Below are 25,157 nucleotides of genomic sequence, written 5' to 3'. Positions count from 1 at the left end.
AGTCAACTGTGCTAGTAATAACCTCCAACTTATCTCCTTTCATTTTCTATGATACATATGCATCTACTTCTATTAGGTCCTTACTTTCTCTGCAATATGAAAATAAATGAAATTCCAACAAATGACAAGAAAATTGGTTGGTAATCATGATTCACACTGACCAAGTTACAGATAAATAAAAGTATTAGCATTGACCATAAGTGTGGGAACTCTAAACACTATTCAACTAGCATCATAAACTACCTTTCTGCTTTTCTTGCGGATCATCAGGGAGCCTGAATTCCTCACTGGAATACCTACTGCTGATTTATCCTGAAATTCATTCAAATAACTATATGTTCATACTGTTCTTGATGCAATACAGAAGATGCAATTAATGGTGATGTATCCCATATTATACTGAATAAGAGAGATATAAGACCACAATCATCAGACTCCACAGAATACATGCAAGACATGGACTCTAAACTTACGCTGAAGGACAACTGTAAAATGCTAAGATAATCTAAGAAAATATTAATAGACATAATTTTTAAAAAAGCCTGCATATATGTGCAATTTAAAAAGAAACTAATAAACAAGTGAATGATGTTTAACAGGAGCAAACTGGACAAAGTTTAGTTTCAAGCCACATCAGAATAATACAACATAATATTGTTCTGTATTTTAGTCATAACACCAACATCCAAAATGCAAAAGTTTTACACTTTTAAAGAAAGTTACACGTTTGCTTTTTATAACTGAATAACGTGTATTTTCTTCAGATCTGTTGAAATTCTCAATACTCTAACATTATCATAAAAAACTTAGAAATTCATGAGACCTACAAGTCATCATTGTGATTATAATTTTTCATCTTCATCTCTGCCTCTGATCAACTTTTCATATAAAAGATTTTTTATTTTCATAATGAACTACATCCTGCATTCCTTCTTTTATACAAAATGACTTGTGCAAAATCATCTCGATGAATCACATTTACAACATATTTCTGTGGATTCCTTTCCTAAGATACCTCATTTTCTATATCTATTGCTCTTCCTTTAAATCTCATTCAAGTGCACCTCCTTTCTCATTACACTATCACATCTCCCTTTAATTTAATTAATCTTCATTATACCTGATTGAATTCCAAAATGCTACATCCACTTCTTAGAAAATTATTTTCATCTGCCTGCTCATGAGTATGCTTTTCACAATTGTATAGGCTGTATCATCCCTTTAAAATCTAACAAACCTAACCTCATTATTTTCTTTCTAATCTTACTGTTACTATACTGAATTGCTGCACACTATACCAGTTTTGCCTATGTCTGACATAGGTAATGGTTAAAAGGATGTAGTGAAGCAAATACAGTGTCTACAAAAAGCTTTGTCTGCCCCCATGGGTTATTTCTAAAGAAAGATGTTCTTTCTTTACTCATCCTGGCTACCACTTACTTTTGGGAATTTTTGGGAATTTCTCTTATTGCTGTCGTGTTTATTCCACCTGTGCTTCACAATGGTTGGCTATTACCTTTCTACAGTGGAGAAAGCCTGATTTCTCACTTGGAAGCAAAAAAATTTGGGTACATGTGAAGTTTCTGGGCACACAGGGCACTCAGAAAATACAATCAGGTGGCTGCTTCCTGTAATACCTCATCAGTGGGGAGGTGGACAAAGCTTTTTGTGGACACTGTAAGCAATGACCCACTACCCATAAATGCTAAGTAAGCTTATTCAAAATGAGCAATTACTCACTAATTAATTATTCAAATACATGCTGAAACAATACATGCCATCTGAAAACAAAGCTGGCATGATAAAATTCAAATGTGGCATCTAAACAAAGGGCCAATTGATGTTTATTTTTGAATGATTTATTAATGTACCTTTTATCCAGTTTTATTGGTCTTCAACTATTTTGAGTCTTTAATGGCAGATTAAATGTGTGATACATACACCCAAGGAGACTGGAAGCAACCATACAGGTGGAAATTTGTTACAATGTTTGCTTATACAGTGCCACTTCATCTCTTAGCTAAAACAGCCTTGTGGATGTCAAATACATTGTAGTCAGGCCTGCGTCTTTTTCGCTTAAGAAACTCTTTGGCCTTCTCCACAACATATTAATAAGCTAATCATGATTTGCCATTCCAATTCTTACTACAAAAAGTAATTCTTAGCATTTATGCAATGACTATATTGTTTGTTATATCGCTGGTAAAGTAACTGTAGATGCAAGACATTGTTACTGTGCTTCTGAAAGCACCCATTTATGAGATTTTTATTGTGTTTCTGAAAGAGGCCATTTATGCTGATTTCCTCATAACCATAGCTGAAGAACAGCTGCAAAATCATAATGAAGCATTTTCATCAGATTCTTCTGTGAATGGCTGGTATTTTACAGCCACTCACATTCTCACAAAAAGACAGTAGCAACAGCAGAACAAGGAAGTTCCAGCTTGGGATAAGAAACCTATTCTACAGGTGACAGGGAGGGAGGAACACACACGGAGGCCCCAGGAGTGTTTTATAAGTAAATATTCATGGTCACAGTGGTAAACGGATTACTCCTAAACCAACCAATGCCAGCAGAGTGATAGTTGTTCAATAGAATATCCACATCTGAGGAGGTCAACTGGTGTTCAAGGACATACTTTCAGGGCACTGAGAAAGATTGAAAATTGCAATATTAAGAAGACAGAGAGCATTAACTAATCAAGTTTTTAGCCAATCAATGCATAGAACATTTTAAATTTCAGGTAGCCTACTCATTCACTACTGAACATGGAGTATACACACCATAATGAACACAGTAGTACCCATAGATCAAGAGGTATAATATCTATCTTTACCCTTTAGTGGGTGGGATCCTGCAAGGGATACTCAATTCACATTTTAAATGGTGAGATACATAGACCCATAATCAACTAAAAAGTTCCCTTCATAATATTGCATATTCATTATCAAAATGCATAACTTTTCAACCTAACTACACAAAAATTTCTTTCAGTATTGAGACACTATTATAACATGGACACTGAATGTATTCAACAGATTTAGGAGTCAGGCTATTAAAATAAGCTACCTCAGCATCAGCAGATGCAACTGTGTAATTATCTATACCTCTAACGCCTATTCATTTCTGGAATTCCCTCAAGGGAGTGGCCACAGCAATAGTCTCCATAACTAATGAACTCTAGTGCTGCTTCTTAGCCTTTAGTGTCTCACCTTTAACAGGCTACTGGCAGAGGGCAACTCAAGTGCAGTGTTTGCAGAGGCTTCTACCTAATGTGCCTGCCTAATGTTCCTACCAACTACTTCTACCTAATGTTTCTATCTAATGCTCCTACTTAAATGTTTCTACCTACTATTTCTATCTATTGCTCCTACCATTTTGCCAAAAGGCAGGGCTAGCACATAACGCTCATCACAGGAAAATCTAGAGTTACGAAGAATGAGCAATGTGAGTCAAATGTTTTGTGAGACAAGGAGATATTGTATATTTGTGAACAGAATTCCAGCAATCTGTGAGTGGTTGAGGCAGAAAGATTGTGGTAGAAAGATAAGACAGCTCCCTGGGTCAGATGAGTGCAACTTCATAAGTGCTAAATGCTGGCTCACTACACAGCCATCATTAACCCTCCCAAACACCCCGGCTGATAGTACTGGTAGAATATCTTACTGGTCATTGGCTGCATACCAACTACTGCCTACTACTTTCCCTACCTACCACAAAGGTAATCTTCTACTCAACAAAGGGAGTTTTGTCCCTTTTTCCTTCCTGTGGCTCTAGTTTTTTAATCAACCTCTGATGGATTAGTGTCTCTTTGGTCTAAGACTCAGTCCATCCTGTAGTAGAAGTCTCTCTTTTGGTCTAAGACTCAGTCCACCCTATAGTATTAGCCTCTCATGTTCATGACACACAACCTCCTTCCTCTGAAGCCATGGTGTGTCCAAGTTAAGAAGTTTCTCCTTTGCAGATAATCATTCATTGGTTTTCTGATTATCTTTTCCAGTGTTTTCCGAACAACGCTCATTGGCAAAATAGGTTTGAAATTCATTGCAATTTACCAGTCTCATTTCCTAAAGACAGGTATGGCATTTACCCTCTTCCACATCTTTCAAACTACCCCTTCTTTTAGTGTCCTACTAAGCAACTAGTTAAAGAGGGCTGTGAAGTGCCCCAGTGCATTCCCTCAGCAGAAATGGGGAGACTGCATTAGGTCCATGTGCCTTTTAAGGGTCAAGTTGATTATTTTGAAAAATGTACAAATGCAGGATGCCAGAAAAAGGAAAAGACATGGGATGTGGTATCACAGTGATTTAAACTTATAACAGTGTGTATGTGTGGAGAGGATGTATGATGATAGGCTGGTAAAAAAAAACTATACACAGGAGCAAGGTTAAAGGAAATAGAGTTGGAAGGGAAAAGTTGAGTGCCTATACTTGAAAGAGGACCCAGGAAGGTGCTAGGGAGATGTGTTTGGCATGTCCGACTGGAGGTACCTGCTGTGGTCATACTACCAGAGGAGTGATTGAGTGAGATGATCCAGCAATAATATAGACACAATGATTAAAATATCGGGTGAGTGCAACCTTCCAGTTCTTCAAACGTTTTGTCTCATAATTTACTTACCAGTTACCAGTTCTCTACTGAAAGTCTACAAAATTATATGACTCAAAAATATGAAGTCTTTCATATGGAAAGAAATTTAACACATTTAATATTTTCATAATCTGTGAAAAATGCTCTTACTTCATACCAAAAACATCAAAAATACAACTCATGAGTACCTTATGAGAACAAAGGACTTTCAAATAAGCTAATTTCTATACAAACTACCCACCTTTAGCTTCTGCACTTTGCCCTTAAGTGATGAATGGGTCCCTATGTGTTGGAACAGGGAGGGCTTGTAGTGGATCCAAACATTCTCCTTTGCCTTCTTGCAATGTTTCTGTATATAACAGTAATACTAAGTAATCACACACAAGGGGTTTTCTAATCTATGATGCATTGTGAAAACTGGCTGTATTATTCATTTATATAGTTCCTGAGTTTCTCATTGTATTATCCCAAATTTCATTTGATTATTATTTGTTAAAATCAGTAAAGAAAACAGATCACACTTATTAAATTCTTAAAAAATGAAGTTATAAAGAGAAATTATGGTCAAGAAGACAAGACAATACAATTACAAGTGCAAAAACTTTCATGCACATAACACCATAAGCAATTTACAAAGACATGCACTACTGTGTTAGCAAGTCCAGCATATCATCTATACACCAGTTACAATAGAAGCAGAAGCAATTCACATATACTGTTCATGTGACCAAAATATTAATGTAGCAGTAACAAGGAGACCCAATCCAACAGATTCTAAGGACTAATATAATTACAGGTGCAACTTTAAAAATCCTGAATTATCTATTCTTTACTTTTTCCAGATTTCTCAATGTACCTAAAATACATGGGAAGAATCTCGCTTGTTGGGAATCGAGTAAGTTTCTTTTAGGCTATTACATGAATTCAGCATTACATTCAACTTCTCATAATGTTCTGCTTAACTGTATGTGTAGTATGCTTATCTCTAATGTACTCCCCTCCCTCAGAGTATCTTTACATAATTGACTCTTCTTATTTTTTGATACCATAATTAGGATGGAAAAAAATGGGGAACAATAAAACATTCCTGAACTTAGTAGGTTAACATATGAACTTGAGAGCTGACAGAGGATTGATGCAGGAAGTGCAGTATACAATGCCTTCATAAACTACCTTTGCTCTTTTTTCCTCTATTGAGGAAAGGTAATTTTGAATTTTTTTTCCAGATTTGTAAAGTTTCCTAATATCTGATGACCAGATCTTGGTGCTGTACCTGTGCAATTATATGAGTAGATATATGATTCATATCTATAAAATTCTAGTAACATAAGTCATCAAGTATTAAACTTAGGATGGAATCAATTACAATCACTTCTCTCAGCCTACTTACCCATCCAAAATTCAATCCTAACAGAAGCTGGCAACTATATACTGGCTATAGGATATTTGCATAACAAAAACAGTAAAAAAAGAGCGACTTTCTGAACTACCGAAATCTCTCAAGATCTGAATTTCAATCTCTTCATGAACACAAACTGTTAAGTTGTTCAACAGCTAAAGAACTAAAGAAAGACAGCTTCGTATTAATTCTCTACAGTGACAAAATAATTCAAAAAGAGAGGAATACAGAAAAATAAACACAAAAAATTATTTCAGAATTTTTCACTGCGTCAAATGAAAAATCAGCTTTAACCCTTTTGCTGCAACAGTTGGTTATTATTTTTCACACTTTAACAAAGCAGCACCAGAAATAGGTGAAACAGCCGTATTTTTCTGCATCCACTCTCTAGCAGTTATGTACAATACACCAAGACCAAAGCCCCTCCATTCACATTCCCTCCATCCTTGCATACTACAACACTCCAATTTACTCTATTCCATGCATGCCTATCTCTCCTGAATGTTCAGGCCCTAACAGCCTCATAGCCTCTTTCACTCCATCCTTCCATCTCACTCTACCCCTTGCTTCTCCACTTCTGATATATATAATATCTTAGTCGTCTCTATTCAATCATCCTCTCCTTCTGTCCAAACTATTTCAGCATACCCTGGTCAGCTCTCTCAATCATACTCTGTTTACTACCACACCTCTCTCTTGCACTCATTCCTTACATGATCAACTCATCTCATGCCACATGTCATCCTCTGGTTACATTTGAACATATATCTGGATTTACCCCACACAATTCAAAAGATGTTTTCTGTCAGCCTGAAATCTGGGAAAACCCAAAAGACCTTGAAACACATACCATGCTACTGCATATACTGACATCTGAGGGCAATATCATATTCTAAGAACACAAATGTACACAGCTGACATTTTTACTGACTTATCATAGAAAACATTCCTTAAAAGCTATACTTGTTTTTATAGCAAATCAAGAGAGTTCTATGTATGTTATAACACTGTAATAGGCTTCTTAACAGTTTATGTGACATTAAGTGTTTTTCATTAAAGGTTTAACTAAACTATTTGCTCTTTCTGACTACAGAAATGGCAATAAGTGTGGTCTGAAAACATACTAAAGTCATACTTCGAGGATACAAATTTGCTTTATAAGTTTTTACTAAAGATCATTGTCAATAAAAACAAAAAGAAAGATGACTGGTTGTACAAAATTAGGCTTATACTAGCTACGATGAAAAGTAAATACTGAATACAGTGCTGCAGTGTATAACAGCACCAACGAACTTTTTGCTGAATCAGTGAGATTCAAGCATGTATTCTGGACAATAAGAGTGAGTGCTCAAATTACAGAGGTATAAGTTTGTTGAGTATTCCTGGTAAATTATATGGGAGGGTATTGATTGAGAGGGTGAAGGCATGTACAGAGCATCAGATTGGGGAAGAGCAGTGTGGTTTCAGAAGTGGTAGAGGATGTGTGGATCAGGTGTTTGCTTTGAAGAATGTATGCGAGAAATACTTAGAAAAGCAAATGGATTTGTATGTAGCATTTATGGATCTGGAGAAGGCATATGATAGAGTTGATAGAGATGCTCTGTGGAAGGTATTAAGAATAGATGGTGTGGGAGGCAAGTTGTTAGAAGCAGTGAAAAGTTTTTATCGAGGATGTAAGGCATGTGTATGTGTAGGAAGAGAGGAAAGTGATTGGTTCTCAGTGAATGTAGGTTTGCGGCAGGGGTGTGTGATGTCTCCATGGTTGTTTAATTTGTTTATGGATGGGGTTGTTAGGGAGGTAAATGCAAGAGTTTTGGAAAGAGGGGCAAGTATGAAGTCTGTTGGGGATGAGAGAGCTTGGGAAGTGAGTCAGTTGTTGTTCGCTGATGATACAGCGCTGGTGGCTGATTCATGTGAGAAACTGCAGAAGCTGGTGACTGAGTTTGGTAAAGTGTGTGAAAGAAGAAAGTTAAGAGTAAATGTGAATAAGAGCAAGGTCATTAGGTACAGTAGGGTTGAGGGTCAAGTCAATTGGGAGGTAAGTTTGAATAGAGAAAAACTGGAGGAAGTAAAGTGTTTTAGATATCTGGGAGTGGATCTGGCAGTGGATGGAACCATGGAAGCGGAAGTGGATCATAGGGTGGGGAGGGGGCGAAAATCCTGGGAGCCTTGAAGAGTGTGTGGAAGTCGAGAACATTATCTCGGAAAGCAAAAATGGGTATGTTTGAAGGAATAGTGGTTCCAACAATGTTGTATGGTTGCGAGGCGTGGGCTATGGATAGAGTTGTGCGCAGGAGGATGGATGTGCTGGAAACGAGATGTTTGAGGACAATGTGTGGTGTGAGGTGGTTTGATCGAGTAAGTAACGTAAGGGTAAGAGAGATGTGTGGAAATAAAAAGAGCGTGGTTGAGAGAGCAGAAGAGGGTGTTTTGAAATGGTTTGGGCACATGGAGAGAATGAGTGAGGAAAGATTGACCAAGAGGATATATGTGTCGGAGGTGGAGGGAACGAGGAGAAGTGGGAGACCAAATTGGAGGTGGAAAGATGGAGTGAAAAAGATTTTGTGTGATCAGGGCCTGAACATGCAGGAGGGTGAAAGGAGGGCAAGGAATAGAGTGAATTGGATCGATGTGGTATACCGGGGTTGAAGTGCTGTCAGTAGATTGAATCAGGGCATGTGATTCTGCAGTTTCTGACATGAATCAGCCACCAGTGCTGTATCATCAGCAAACAACAACTGACTCACTTCCCAAGCTCTCTCATCCACAACAGACTGCATACTTGCCCCTCTTTCCAAAACTCTTGCATTCACCTCCCTAACAACCCCATCCATAAACAAATTAAACAACCATGGAGACATCACACTCCCCTGCCGCAAACCTACATTCACTGAGAACCAATCACTTTCCTCTCTTCCTACACGTACACATGCCTTACATCCTCGATAAAAACTTTTCACTGCTTCTAACAACTTGCCTCCCACACCATATATTCTTAAAACCTTCCACAGAGCATCTCTATCAACTCTATCATATGCCTTCTCCAGATCCATACCTGCTGATCCATAGGCAGCTGATATTGTTGACAAACATTGCCCTATCCACTACACTAGCCTCATCTAGCACCACTGGTGTAAAGCATATTAGATCTTCATGCATCAAAGATTAAAAACGACAAGCATCAACATTGGGGGCTCTTAAGAAAGGAGTACAATGTAAGCAACTGACATCAACGAACTTTTCCTTTCATACATGTTCGATTTTTCACTTGGGAGTGAGGCAGCATCAAAAACAAATAATTGAGCCTTAGAGGTAAAAATTCCCCCTTAACCCGTTCTTCTTCTCCTTCCTTTAGGAAGTAATACAAAAGAGAAGGATATCCAGCTCCCACTTCCAGCCCTTTATGGCATGCAGGAGTTACAAGCTTTCTCCATTCAAACTAACCTGTCCTTCAACCCTGCTAAATTTAATAACCTTGATTTGATTCACATTTACTCTCAACTTCCTCCTTTCACACACTCTTCCAAACCAAGTCACCAAATTCTGCAGTCTCTCTTTTGAAACTGCCACCAGTACTACACCTCAACAAACAACTGTCTCACTTCCCAGGCTCTCTCTCTCTTGAATCTGCCACCAGCACTATACCATCAGCAAACAACAACTATCTCACTTCCCAGGCCCTCTCATCCCCTACAGTCTGCATGTGCACCTCTAAGACTCTTGCATTTACCTCACTCATCACCTCATCCATAAACAAACTGAACAACCATGATGACAACACACATCCTTGCCACAGACCAAACTTCACTTGGAACCATTCACTCTCCTCTCTTCCTGCTCATGTACATGCCTTACACCCTTCATATAAACTTCTCACTGCTTCTGGCAGCTTTCCACCCACACCAGATATTCTTAAGGCCACATATAAATCCATCTGTTTCTCCAAGTGTTTTTCATACACATTCTTAAAAGCAAACCCTAATCCACACATCCTCTACCACTTCTGAAACTACAATGCTCCTGATAAGTGTTCATTTCATTCCAGATGCTTATAAGGGAATAAAAAATGAAAAGGTTGTTTTCCAAGAGAGATACATCAATATCTTGTGACTGAACTCTTGATCCAACATGAAAGAGCATTTTTTTTTTATTATATTTTTTTATTATACTTTGTCGCTGTCTCCCGCGTTTGCGAGGTAGCGCAAGGAAACAGACGAAAGAAATGGCCCAACCCCCCCCCCATACACATGTATATACATACGTCCACACACGCAAATATACATACCTACACAGCTTTCCATGGTTTACCCCAGACGCTTCACATGCCTTGATTCAATCCACTGACAGCACGTCAACCCCGGTATACCACATCGCTCCAATTCACTCTATTCCTTGCCCTCCTTTCACCCTCCTGCATGTTCAGGCCCCGATCACACAAAATCTTTTTCACTCCATCTTTCCACCTCCAATTTGGTCTCCCTCTTCTCCTTGTTCCCTCCACCTCCGACACATATATCCTCTTGGTCAATCTTTCCTCACTCATCCTCTCCATGTGCCCAAACCACTTCAAAACACCCTCTTCTGCTCTCTCAACCACGCTCTTTTTATTTCCACACATCTCTCTTACCCTTACGTTACTCACTCGATCAAACCACCTAACACCACACATTGTCCTCAAACATCTCATTTCCAGCACATCCATCCTCCTGCGCACAACTCTATCCATAGCCCACGCCTCGCAACCATACAACATTGTTGGAACCACTATTCCTTCAAACATACCCATTTTTGCTTTCCGAGATAATGTTCTCGACTTCCACACATTCTTCAAGGCCCCCAGGATTTTCGCCCCCTCCCCCACCCTATGATCCACTTCCGCTTCCATGGTTCCATCCGCTGCCAGATCCACTCCCAGATATCTAAAACACTTCACTTCCTCCAGTTTTTCTCCATTCAAACTCACCTCCCAATTGACTTGACCCTCAACCCTACTGTACCTAATAACCTTGCTCTTATTCAAATTTACTCTTAACTTTCTTCTTCCACACACTTTTCCAAACTCAGTCACCAGCTTCTGCAGTTTCTCACATGAATCAGCCACCAGCGCTGTATCATCAGCGAACAACAACTGACTCACTTCCCAAGCTCTCTCATCCCCAACAGATTTCATACTTGCCCCTCTTTCCAAAACTCTTGCATTTACCTCCCTAACAACCCCATCCATAAACAAATTAAACAACCATGGAGACATCACACACCCCTGCCGCAAACCTACATTCACTGAGAACCAATCACTTTCCTCTCTTCCTACACGTACACATGCCTTACATCCTCGATAAAAACTTTTCACTGCTTCTAACAACTTTCCTCCCACACCATATATTCTTAATACCTTCCACAGAGCATCTCTATCAACTCTATCATATGCCTTCTCCAGATCCATAAATGCTACATACAAATCCATTTGCTTTTCTAAGTATTTCTCACATACATTCTTCAAAGCAAACACCTGATCCACACATCCTCTACCACTTCTGAAACCACACTGCTCTTCCCCAATCTGATGCTCTGTACATGCCTTCACCCTCTCAATCAATACCCTCCCATATAATTTACCAGGAATACTCAACTCAACAAACTTATACCTCTGTAATTTGAGCACTCACTCTTATCCCCTTTGCCTTTGTACAATGGCACTATGCACGCATTCCGCCAATCCTCAGGCACCTCACCATGAGTCATACATACATTAAATAACCTTACCAACCAGTCAACAATACAGTCACCCCCTTTTTTAATAAATTCCACTGCAATACCATCCAAACCTGCTGCCTTGCCGGCTTTCATCTTCCGCAAAGCTTTCACTACCTCTTCTCTGTTTACCAAATCATTTTCCCTAACCCTCTCACTTTGCACACCACCTCGACCAAAACACCCTATATCTGCCACTCTATCATCAAACACATTCAACAAACCTTCAAAATACTCACTCCATCTCCTTCTCACATCACCACTACTTGTTATCACCTCCCCATTTGCGCCCTTCACTGAAGTTCCCATTTGCTCCCTTGTCTTACGCACTTTATTTACCTCCTTCCAGAACATCTTTTTATTCTCCCTAAAATTTAATGATACTCTCTCACCCCAACTCTCATTTGCCCTTTTTTTCACCTCTTGCACCTTTCTCTTGACCTCCTGTCTCTTTCTTTTATACATCTCCCACTCAATTGCACTTTTTCCCTGCAAAAATCGTCCAAATGCCTCTGTCTTCTCTTTCACTAATACTCTTACTTCTTCATCCCACCACTCACTACCCTTTCTAATCAACCCACCTCCCACTCTTCTCATGCCACAAGCATCTTTTGCGCAATCCATCACTGATTCCCTAAATACATCCCATTCCTCCCCCACTCCCCTTACTTCCATTGTTCTCACCTTTTTCCATTCTGTACTCAGTCTCTCCTGGTACTTCCTCACACAGGTCTCCTTCTCAAGCTCACTTACTCTCACCACCCTCTTCACCCCAACATTCACTCTTCTTTTCTGAAAACCCATACAAATCTTCACCTTAGCCTCCACAAGATAATGATCAGACATCCCTCCAGTTGCACCTCTCAGCACATTAACATCCAAAAGTCTCTCTTTCGCACGCCTGTCAATTAACATGTAATCCAATAACGCTCTCTGGCCATCTCTCCTACTTACATAAGTATACTTATGTATATCTCGCTTTTTAAACCAGGTATTCCCAATCATCAGTCCTTTTTCAGCACATAAATCTACAAGCTCTTCACCATTTCCATTTACAACACTGAACAGCCCATGTATACCAATTATTCCCTCAACTGCCACATTACTCACCTTTGCATTCAAATCACCCATCACTATGACCCGGTCTCGTGCATCAAAACCACTAACACACTCATTCAGCGGCTCCCAAAACACTTGCCTCTCTTGATCTTTCTTCTCATGCCCAGGTGCATATGCACCAATAATCACCCACCTCTCTCCATCAACTTTCAGTTTTACCCATATTAATCGAGAATTTACTTTCTTACACTCTATCACATACTCCCACAACTCCTGTTTCAGGAGTATTGCTACTCCTTCCCTTGCTCTTGTCCTCTCACTAACCCCTGACTTTACTCCCCAGACATTCCCAAACCACTCTTCCCCTTTACCCTTGAGCTTCGTTTCACTCAGAGCCAAAACATCCAGGTTCCTTTCCTCAAACATACTACCTATCTCTCCTTTTTTCACATCTTGGTTACATCCACACACATTTAGGCACCCCACTCTGAGCCTTCGAGGAGGATGAGCACTCCCTGCGTGACTCCTTCTTCTGTTTCCCATTTTAGAAAGTTAATACAAGGAGGGGAGGATTTCTGGCCCCCCGCTCCCGTGAAAGAGCATATAATCTGGAAATACATATGAACAATGAAAGAGCATATAATCTGGAAATACATATGAACAAAAGAAGCATGAAACAACACTTATTTTATCTGAAAAATATAAGATAAATATGTTTGTCACAATCAACACCATGTTTTGATTAATGCTGAAAGAAAACCCCATCATATTCACACCATGCTAAGCATCACCTATTTTCTCTGGATTATACAGGAATTCAGTCAGTTTTACCAACCATGGCCAGTGCAGCCTCCTTGTGCACAGAAGTAAGTGTAAAAGGACACTATGTTTTCTCAGGAACAAACAATTGCTTCGCTTTCTTCATTGTAAAAAAAAAAGGTATAGAAGAGCTAGCCTTAATAGGACATTTCCAAAAATGCCTGAGAAACAATTAAGTAGCATTTAATACTTAATATGGCAAAAAAGTCTCTAAAAATGTCATGATTTCTTTTTATATATTTCTGTAATTCATATAACCCTATGATGATTGAAATGTTTAAATATCCTTATTTTAACCCTTTCCATTTGGTGCATGGCAAAATTCATCCTACCCTTCAGGTGGCTACAGTAAATGAAAAATTTGTCTGAGATTTGACAAAGTAACCTTTAGAAAACATAAAACACAACTGGATATGAAGGATGGAGTGAAAAATATGAGAGTTCAGGGTCAGAATGTGCAGGAGGGTGAAAAGCATGCATAGGATAGAGTGAACCGGAGTGATGTAGCATACATGGAAGACGTCCTGTCAAAGGATTGAACCAGGAAAGCAGGCAGTGAAACCAACAGACAGGTCTGTGGGGTCTGATTATGAATTGGAGGCTGTAGTTTTGATGTATTAAACTAGAGACCTTAAGAATAGATGCAAGCAAATATAGCTTTTCTTTTGTCTGTTCCAGGCACTACCTTGCTTATGAAACAATAAGAAAAATAAAAACAAATTATATCTACCCAGTTGGTGGATGAGGCAATGACATTATAAATCTCTAAACAAACAGTGAAAGTATAATATTCCCCCAACACAATATAGATGATTTATCAAACTACAACTCTAAATAAACTGTGAAACTTGAATGACAAAGCATGAGATATAATCACTGTAGCTAAAAAATTATGATTAAAGCGGTGTTTCTATATGAATGGATGTATCATAGCACTTGGCTACTTAGCCACTGTAGTCAGGTTAAAAGTATTGAAAGCAGGGTCCTGCAAAGAACTGTTAGGTGGACGAAAATAAAGTCCCTCACAAAAAGCATTAAATCTATCCCAATGTCTTCCCATATATGTCGTACCTGCTACCCTAAACTCCAGATGACTATAAAATTTACTGACTTTTCAGAGATATAGCTGCCACTGCACCCTACATAATAAGGCTCCCAAGCTGTGAAGAGATATCCGTAACTTCTGTTAGTTTGCCTTAGACATGCAATTTTCTTGAGGTGCAGAAAAACATGGTTCAAGCAAAGTGTCAACTTTAAACCGCATTTTCTCAAGTAACTTTCTACACCTCTATATTCCTAAATTTTTGATCCATTTGTTTTGAATCTATTGTTTTATTATAAATATCATTATAAATATCATAAATATTTATAAATATTTATAAATATTATTAATATCATCTATTTCCTCAAAGGCCCAGTCCTCTGTTCTTAACGCTACCTCGCTAATGCGGGAAATGGCGAATAGTATGAAAAAAAAAATTATTTTGACACTTATGCAGTCTTTTTTCAGCTGCCTTATATTTTTTCTATAAATATTCTGTGTTTATTTGCTAGTTTAACTGCACTTCACTAAAAATTCAATTTTAGAAAGCAAAAAAAAAAAAAAAATTAAGGGTGAAATCAAGGCAAAATATCAAAAAAAGTTCTAAATAGAGTATAGCATACAACTTAAATCACGAACACTAACTGCAAAATTCCACAAAGGGAGTCAGAGATATAGATAGATTGATAGGGTACAGCTATCAAAGATATTGTCAATTATGGTCATTACTCCTTAGGTCATTTGATTTACATAGCACTAGGACTATGTCCTTCACTGGCACTGTCACTCTCATATAATATGGCAACTCTTAAAGTAAGTGTAGCAATGAACAGATGCCAACCTGTGGAGAGGAGAGTGGAGGTATCAACGATATTTGTGCCATGACCACCTTACAATATGAATCTCATATACATCTTTCATTTCCAGAAAACTCTTTTCTCTGGGAGTGCAGTGTATCTTATTGAAATATTCTAAAATTTAAGGAAACCACAGTTAGTTTCTGGGATCACCCGTAACCCTTGACTTCATAAATATTTGGCTTCTACTATAATCTTAACCAAGTGAAGCTTTCAGCTGTAAAAGGGCAGTATCAAATTCGAGAATAAAGCAGAGGAGAAATTTCAAAAGACTCATCTCTGAGGATTAACAAAGTAGATCTATGCTCCCTAAAATAGTGAAATCCAATTTGAAAGTTAAGTGGGCTGAACTCTCCAGTTCTGCAAAATTAGTTCCCACAAAAGATGCATGCTTATATGCACTTGATCCACCCAATGTAAAGAGAAAAGGAGCTGAGAATGCATCATTTTCCTCAAAAGACTAAAAAATAATAATATTCGAAACAAAAGATACATAACTGTAAAATACATAAAAAAACATTAACTTATACGTCATTTTCAAACTGCTGGCAGCATGTTTATTGCTACATCTAAGCATATGCATAACATCTCAAATAATCAATTATTACAATACCCTCTTTCCTAATTGTCAATTGACTAACCACAAATATCAAGTTTTCCTGTACCTGTTGTTTCCCACCATAGTTAGGAAGTCTCAGGAGCTGACAAACAATGGCCTCACTTATTCACATCTGCTCTCTAGCTGTCATACATAACGTACCAAAAGATTATACAAACATCAAGTATGTGCAGAAAAATAGTGAGGCAGTATTTCCTATTGAAATGCAAGAAGAATATGTAATATTTACATTAACAATGAATGCACAATATGCATGATGGGTGTTGGAAGCAGGAATATAGTAAGGTGTTGTGACCTATGACCTGACTTCTTGAAAACAGTCTATGTCTTCTTCCAAATGTAACTACACCCATCTGCTTTATATTCTGAGGATCCTTGGGTTAAAGTGATCATGGGTCCCAAGCACACTTATGATGGTGATTCTAGTGCTCCTAAGAGCAAGAGGAAACATGCTCTTTTAACCAATGATTAAAAGTCCAACTGATAAAGCAGGTTTAGAGCAAGAAGTATGCTGTCTATAGGAAAGTCTTCCAGCATAGGTCTACCAAACAGTGTATGAGCTTCAGTATGTAACAGGGCCAATTTTTTTAAGTAAAGTTCATCTATTAATTTCCATTGATTTTCCTCTTTACTCTTTTAGTGTAAAGATCACTGGAACTGTCATATATATATATATATATATATCAGTTTACATACATTCTGAAATCATTATTTACAAGATTAACTTTTACAGTACTTTTAACTTTAGACTGTCAGCCTTCTGCATTTTTAGCTTGCTACCTGTGTCTAGCTAGGTATGGTTTGTAGATAAAAGTGCACAGTTCTTAAAGTAACCCTTACCAAACTAACAAGGTACTTTACTCTTATAAAAAAATCACTGCAAAAACAATAATGTAATGATAATCATTGGTAGTTTTTAATGGTACGGCACTATCATGAGGTCAAACGACAAGGCTGGGAACATGATCATGGATCGTGGTAACAAAGATATAATATTCCTGACTTAGCTCTAATATTTCTGGGGTAGTGATTTATATAACTTATGTCATCTGAGTTCATACTGAAGGACTACATTATTTGAAAGAGATATCAAAGTTCAAAATAACAAAAATATCCTCAAGCACTTCCTTTTTTGGTCACTGTGCCTGTGAAAATTTCAAGACACTGAACAAAACCAACACTTATATATTCATTTATAAATTGATGTGTGTATACTGTAACACACTACGGTGAAACAACACAGATAAAGACATTCAAGGTACCTTCATTTCACAAAACACTCACAATGTTCTTAATTTAGATGTATGCAAATTCATCATTTCACCTTTCCAAGAGAGGTCAGGTGTACTCCTACTAACCCCTTGGGTATTTATGATATCACAGACCAAATGTCATAAACCAAAATGATGTCACAAGCAGGAGTCTCTGTATATTAAATGTGGGAGAGAATTTTGGTCATTCTACTGCAACTACTTTGTGAACCTGCCTTATCTGGGAGACTGTGGTGAACAATTCCAGCCCATTTGTAAGAAACAAACATACTACCAACGTACCAACCCGTAAAATGTTACTGGAGTGAAATAGTGAGCCACTGTACATTATCAACTTAAGGTGGGTTCCTGGTGGTACAAACTCTGCTATTTGGTCATTGATGTGGCTTTTATCTTCTGTACTTGCATACTATGACCTTATTTCAGTATAACTCAAATTCCTGCTTCCTTCAAGGTTTAAACATAAGGACAGCAACTGGCGAGATAGATAAAATGACAGAATCTAGTTCAAATAATTTTGCAATATGCTTTGCATTGTAAGCATGACTGATATAACTAGTAATACCTCTAAATAATCAAATAACTATCTTTAAAGTAAAATAAATGTAGGAGTCAGAATATCCATATAGCAACGATTTCACTTTAAAATGTGATCTAATTCTTTCAAAAGAGTTTTTAGAAGATCATTTTACCTAGGATATAGATATTTACTGAGAAACTCATGAAAAGGACACTACTCTGATGTTAAAAATGAGGCATTCATATGATAAATGAATGTAATGAAAATAGGAATTCATATATTTTGGACCTTCTTATCATCAATTATTTGGAGGTTTTACTACAGGTGCAAATGCATTAGCTAATCTTATTGATCAGATTCAAGCTACAAGTGCAGCACACTAAATCATGGACAGTTACACTGAAGATCGAAGTTGTCACGACAACTAATTAAGGTGCATCACATTTTGTAGTGTTGCCACTGCAAATTAGCTTAAGTCTTGGCATGGCTTTGTCTGAAATTCAGTAGTAACACTGATCTGCTGCTAAGTATTGATTAAATTGAGTCACGAAGCACCTGGTGACCTCCAATTTTATACAAATCAAAAGTAGAGTAAACTCTTGATTATCCACAATCCTACAGACATGACATAATTCTCTTATTACTCACAAAATATGGTAAAATATAATCTTCAAAACTAATGGCTTGACACAATTTGCATAACACTTTATAAGTAAAAGAATGAATTTGAAGGTCAGAGCAGTCATGAAGCACTGAAAAAGTTTTATGTTACCAATGAATGATAACTTTAGAGGAAATGTTTATAAAAGAGGACAGAATGCATTATAATAAATGATTATAGTGACAGATGCTTCAAATATCAACAAAAATTTTAACCCCTATCTTATCACAAACCCTAAACCTTGAAAGCTGTATCTATCTCACCATCATAGACACTGATCAGCATGTAATATACAGTAAATCTTATCATCATGGTTCTCTATTGGCAGGATACTGATATTTGTAATTTCTAAATTATATCTTCTGTCAAAAACATGTCTATGAACCAGATATGATGTATGGTACACATACTGCTGGGGTTCACTGTATCTCAAGTATCCCATTTTCTTGAATGGCCTCAACCCCAATACATGTGGATACTCAAGAGTTTACTATAAAGTGGACATTTGCAAAAACCAGCCAGGCAAGAAATGAGTCAGGACTAAAACATACCGAGGGTTGATCAAATCGGCAAACTTTGTTCTGAATAAGGTGGTCAAGAAGCCAGTCACAAGGCTTGTCATTATGGAACACTAGCAAGAATGTCACCAGTGCTGATAGATCAATGGTCTTGAAAGTTTTCCCTGAAATGTTAGTCAGTTTAACTAGAAGCATTCAAAAAATTACCTTTTCAATTTTTCCTACTAAAATACCACAAACTCATCACTTCTCTTATCCAGAAATATGTTACCCAAAAGATTCATTCTCTCAAAATTAAAAACTCTACAACAATCTATGCAGGTTTCTTAAACCATTAACTCAATTAGTGAGATGTTTAGGTGTTATCAGACTCCATCTGCTTGTGGTTACAGTGAGTAAAAAGTCACTTTAGCAAGGCTGTAGCATTATCTGTTGATGAAAGGGAGTACAGTCTTGTCAAGGAACTTCTTATTCTAAAGAAGTCCATCAGTTCCCTGCTACTGGGAGTAATGTAGCCCTGAAGATGCTAGAACCCTTCAGTGAAAGGGGTCCTGGGTTACATAATAATAATAATAATAATGATGATAGTAATAATAACATGTTCATGTTTCATCTTTGGAAGGTTCCTCATCATCATAGGTTTTGGGACCTAAACATTACAGCATTACACAGCTCTTTGGATCACTCTGGTTAATAGATGGTTCATATTCCTTTATGACAAAAACCCAATCTACAGTGTGTCTTTAAGAAAAAAATAATGAATCTTATACATTTTCAATAAACACTGCATCATTCAAATGGTACTTATACATTTTCATTAAATACTGCATTATTCAAATGGTGTGTTTATCTATTACAAATAATGGAAAACTATGCACATATCACTATATGTTCTAAACTGTAATTTCCACAACCATAAAAAGGTTTATGTATTAATACAGGTTCAAGTTTACTGTGCATGGTTTTATAAACAGTGTTTAATAAGCCCCTCCACTGTGCACACTAGTACTATAATACTAGAATCATGTCAGCCCCTCCTGAAAAGAAGAGTCCTGGAATTACCCCTATAAGCAAAAACCTGTAAAGAAGCTGAAAAGATAAATTTCTCTTCCATATAAGATGAAAACATCAGAATGGCTGAGCAAGAGTGGATTGTATCATTTGCAAGTGGTTAGCAAGTCAACAATACAAAATATGAAGAATAAGAATAATATCAAACATTTACAACTCAGTACTTGTTATCATGGATACTAGACTGACTGAAGCAACATAACATGCAAAAATGTAGGCAGCCATTAACCTTTACAACAAAATTCAAGGCAAGAAGGAGCTCCAATATCAACCCAAATGATAATGAAAAGACCTCTGTGCAAGTTGTATGCAAGTCCTCATACATTTTAACCCTACTAAAACCTAAATGAAATTATACTAACTAGGGAATTTTAAGCTTATCAGCCTATTATTCAACACAGAAAAAGGTTGTAAAAGTTAGTATCTAATAAGTGATACTGGCTGCTTTTGGAAAAGGAAGCCTAACAGGACTTTCATTTCTACAGAAAAGTAAGCACCCACATGAAAGAATACAAAGGGGCATTTCTCCTTACTTCTTTATGAAAACATGACAGAATATTTCACACTCAAAACTTAGCATACCACTCACACTGACTCAAAATGTTAAAAACCCAGTTTACCCTTTGATTATGAACCAAAACCTTCAACGCTGATCATCTATTACCTCCTTAATATCAATTTGCAATGCTTTTGATCAGCTGTTCATGACCCATATACCCTACACATACTCCTCTAGCTTACCATCGCCCACCATTTTTGGAAGTGAATCTACTTCAGTCAAACAGTAATATGCCACTAAAATGCTTATCAAAACCTCGATCCTTGGGATTTTTGTAGGTACAAGTATTCTATCTGTTCATTTGTTGTTCCTAAAGATATTTACAGTTGATCTGGTGTTACATTCTTAGTATTTGAAGCCTTTTGCATCCACATTTATTGTTCCATTCATCATATAAGACATAAAGTGCATAGAAATAGGATGTACTTATTCCTTCATATCATACAAGGGTTATGATATCCAAAAATGACTATCTACATGCTATTTAATTTGCTGTTACATGAAAGTTTATCCATTTTCTATTTACCTTACATGAAATACAGGTAAATGGTTAGTGAGACATTATGTTTAGAGGCAAACAATGTTAAAATGTGAAAAATTCTTATATAAATCAACTAAATAATAAGTTCTACTTAAGTCTTTCAGGGATGCTATTGAGTTCTAACTTTTGCTAAAGTCCATCAGTCTATTCAGTCAGTTATAACTCTGGGGTAAGAATAAAAAAGACATCATCTGCTTCTACATACGATTGGCTTTCCGTAATCAGAGGGCTCAAAAATATCATAAATATCAAGCTGAGATACATTCTTTCACAGTTTCGTGATGGTATTGCTAATAATGTTTTTTTTCTGTATTTATTTATTTGGGGTCACATGAGTCAAGAAACTAATAGCAAAGAGTCTGTATAATTACAGCATGTGAAAGCTTTAATGTACTTTCTCAGTGAGTAATTCCTTCTCTTCTTCACCTTCTTCCTGCTGCTAATCCTTTTTTATGCTCTTCAAATATCAACTACAATCTCTTCACATATTTGTTCATGTAAATAAAAACATTTCCATTAGAGTCTACCCAGTTCTGTTCACTTTCTCTGTCAACACTACACTTCCCTGCAAAAGCAACATGCTCAAGACTGAGAGCAGACTTCTTCAAACTACTAACCACAGTTCATGATATCACTTCTTGCCAGTGCTAAACAGAGGTGACAAATGTCTTGATATATGCTAAACCTGTGGGTTTTTACCTCTCTTTCTGTCAGTATCTTAAAGCACTTCAAGGTACTGCTCCAGTTGTTTCTAACTGCATATCTTCTTCCAACCAAAGACAAAAACCCTGCACTAAAAGTATTGTATTTGAAGAAGAGAGCATACACCATACTTTCTATAGCAACAAAGATCTTCACTTGTAGAAAAAAAGGGCAATATCAAACAGCAACAATGCCACCACACCATCAAAAGCAAAATGCAAATACTTACTATTCCTAAAACTTCACATCAGCAATAAAATCTCATACTAACTACTTAAATCTCAACCGAATGAAGCATTCCTACTGCTCTGCTTTTGAATTTTATAATAAGAAAAAAAAATTGCAGTAGACAAATGAAGGGATTCAAAAGGGTAAACAATAAACATATGACTTGGGATACAAAGACAACACTAAACTCCACAGTAAGAGATTATAGGACTTACAGAAAATGACATATAGAATGGAGAAAATGAGAGGAGCCAGAGTTAAGATTAGACTCCTAAAAGACTGTGAGACTAAAATATGTAAAAGAAAAAAATGCATGGAAATATGGTAGAAATGGAAAATAGGGTAGACAATGGCATGACTGATTTGTTTTTGATGAGAAAGGAAATGATAGACACCAATCCTCTCCTAGACCGTACGCATGATGTACAGTCTAGGAGAGGATTTGTGAGATCATATGGTTGTAATATGAGGTAATATTATTGTTGGAACAGGAATAGGAACAGAAGAGAAAAATATGACGGATTAGAGTGGAAATGTTGAGGACTGAAAGGGTGAAGCACAACTTTTTGGATAAGTTTGAAAAAATAGGTAAGAAGATCCAAATTTGTTCAGAATGAAGAGGAGGTGATCCAGTGGCAATTTATGACTGCTTTAATGGGGGCTGACAAGGAAGTGTGTTGAACATTATGTACAGGGTGTGGCAAGAGATAAATCATGATGGAATGAAGATTTGGAAAAGATGAAGGAAAACAGTTTGAAAAAAAAAAATCTCACAAAATAAAGATAAATGGAGGTCAAAGAGTGTAGATTATAAAAAGATTTGAAAAAGATGGAGGAAAAAAGTTTGAAAAATGAAGAATATGTCACAAAATAGTGATGAATGGAGATCAAAGAGTAGAGAATATAAAACCCAGAATAAAAGCATTAAAGGACAGTATACATCAATAAGAGGAAAGAAAAAATAATCAAAATTTAAAAGAGAATAATAAATTATGCTGTGAGGAGGTACATAGTAGCAGAAGAGTGACTGTGCATCAGAAAAGTTTGGGTGAGTGCTTAATAACAAAACTGGAGCATGTAAGGGATGGAGTAAATATTTCAAAACAAATGAAGGGAACAGTGAAAGAGATGTGTCTATGGTGCAATAGGAATAGAGGGGGCGAGAGTAGTTATATATGACAGGGAAATATTGTAAAATATTATAAGAAAAGAAATAAAGCTCTTAAGGAATGAGAAAGCTTGAGGCATGTGAGCAAGATGGCGAATAGTAGTGGATTAAGAAGACGTGTGTGTGTGTATACAAAGAAACATGTAGTACATAAGAGTGTGAAAATTGTAAAAGAATGAGCTCATCAACATAGCTGGTACATCATGGTAGGATACTGACTGACAGATTAGAAGGATAAGTAAATCCCTTTTTGATAAGGAACCAGATGGATTTAGCAAAAGAAGAAAGTGTTGTGTAAAGTAGATTATGCACTTAGAGAAAGTCATATGATAAAATCAATAGGAAGTCACTTTGGGTAGTTTGGAGTGAATATGGCATGAATGTAAGACTTTTGAATGCTTTTGAGAACTTTTATAATGGAATTAGTACATATGTGTAAGTAAGCTGGGGTATAAGTGAATGTGAAGGAAATGTGGGAGTGCATAAAGGTAGTCTGATTACACCATGGTCATTTAGTTAGTTTATGGATGGGATATAATCTAAGTGATTCTTAACCAAGAAGAAAAAGAATGAGAGTTGCTGCAGATGATGCTATGTTGTTCGCTAAATAAAAGAAAGAGCTCGATAAAATAGTGGGCCAATAAGGTGATGTATGCATGGAGAGAAAGCTGAAAAAGAATGTAAATAAAAATTAGACAATAGTTTTTGAAAAGGAAGAAAAGTCAGTCTATTTAGAACTTGAAATTTTGGATGAGTTTAAATATCTGAGTGGGAAGCTGTATGATGGAAGTGAGAAAGCTGAGGAAAAGTTGTGGATGCACTAATAAAAGTTCAGGCAAATGTAAAAAAATTTTAAGTGTAGAGAGTGTAGGATAATGCATGACTATGAAGCCCCAGTGCATGTATGTCAGGAGAGGTAACAAATAAAAGCAACAGAGGTGGATAGTTTTTACAGAATAGCTGGAATTAGGAGGAAAGACAGAATACAGATGTGAGATGGTTATTTTGTGTCAAAAAGCCATTAGAAGTTGTATAATGGAAAAAGTCTCAAATGATGAATTAACTTGGTGTGTAAACTGACAGAGAATGAATCACATCTATAAGTATAGAAGTCCATGTTTCACTGTAACGCAATAGGCATGGGATGAAAATGTGCATGAGTGATGTTGCAGGGGCTATATGTACCTTATCCAACAATTCAAATGAAAACTGGAAATGATAATAAATAGACATGGTACATAACCACTGTGAGGAACATGGAGGAAGACCCTACTGAACTCAAGACACACGGTAAGGGCAGATAATGCAGAGAAAGGGGTACACTCTTGAAACCAGAACATCTTCAGATCTCAAAATAGACCCATATCAATGCCTTGAGACCCAAAAATGGAATTTTAGGTAATATCTAAAGCTCTGGATGATATCTAGCATATACCAGCCCAAGTACATGAATAATGTCATACATATAAAAGAAAAAAAGCCTTAAATAAATTGCTTTCAAAGCAAATCAGTGGGACTGCACACAACAGGGGCGCTCAAGGAACTTGCGAAGTTTGTCTAATATTTATCACAAAATTGTTGGAGTTAGTGCATATACACAAACAGGAAGACTGAAAACTTCTTTAATAGTTTAGAGTGATCAATATTCTATGGTAAATTTGTAGATTCAAGTGGCACCAAATTACACCATTTTCAACACATTTTCCAAAAATTCCTTGGAACACGTCTCCTAGTCTCACTAGATAGAGACACTTTGCTTATGCTCAAAAGTTAACTCTGCA

General features: G+C 36.9%; 1 protein-coding gene across 1 annotated transcript in view; it reads right to left on the bottom strand.

Moving 5' to 3' along the window:
- Nucleotides 1-25,157, bottom strand: part of LOC139760136 (alpha-1,3-mannosyl-glycoprotein 4-beta-N-acetylglucosaminyltransferase A-like) — a 127,084-nt gene that overhangs the window by 24,158 nt on the left and 77,769 nt on the right. The window contains 2 exon segments of the mRNA XM_071683025.1: nt 4,833-4,940; nt 19,141-19,271. Of these exon segments, the coding sequence (XP_071539126.1) occupies nt 4,833-4,940; nt 19,141-19,271 (239 nt within the window).

The sequence above is a fragment of the Panulirus ornatus genome, chromosome 35, assembly GCF_036320965.1.
Source record: "Panulirus ornatus isolate Po-2019 chromosome 35, ASM3632096v1, whole genome shotgun sequence".
Lineage (NCBI taxonomy): Eukaryota > Metazoa > Arthropoda > Malacostraca > Decapoda > Palinuridae > Panulirus > Panulirus ornatus.
Note: the sequence above shows the minus strand (reverse complement) of the source record. Positions and strands in the feature narration are given on the sequence as shown.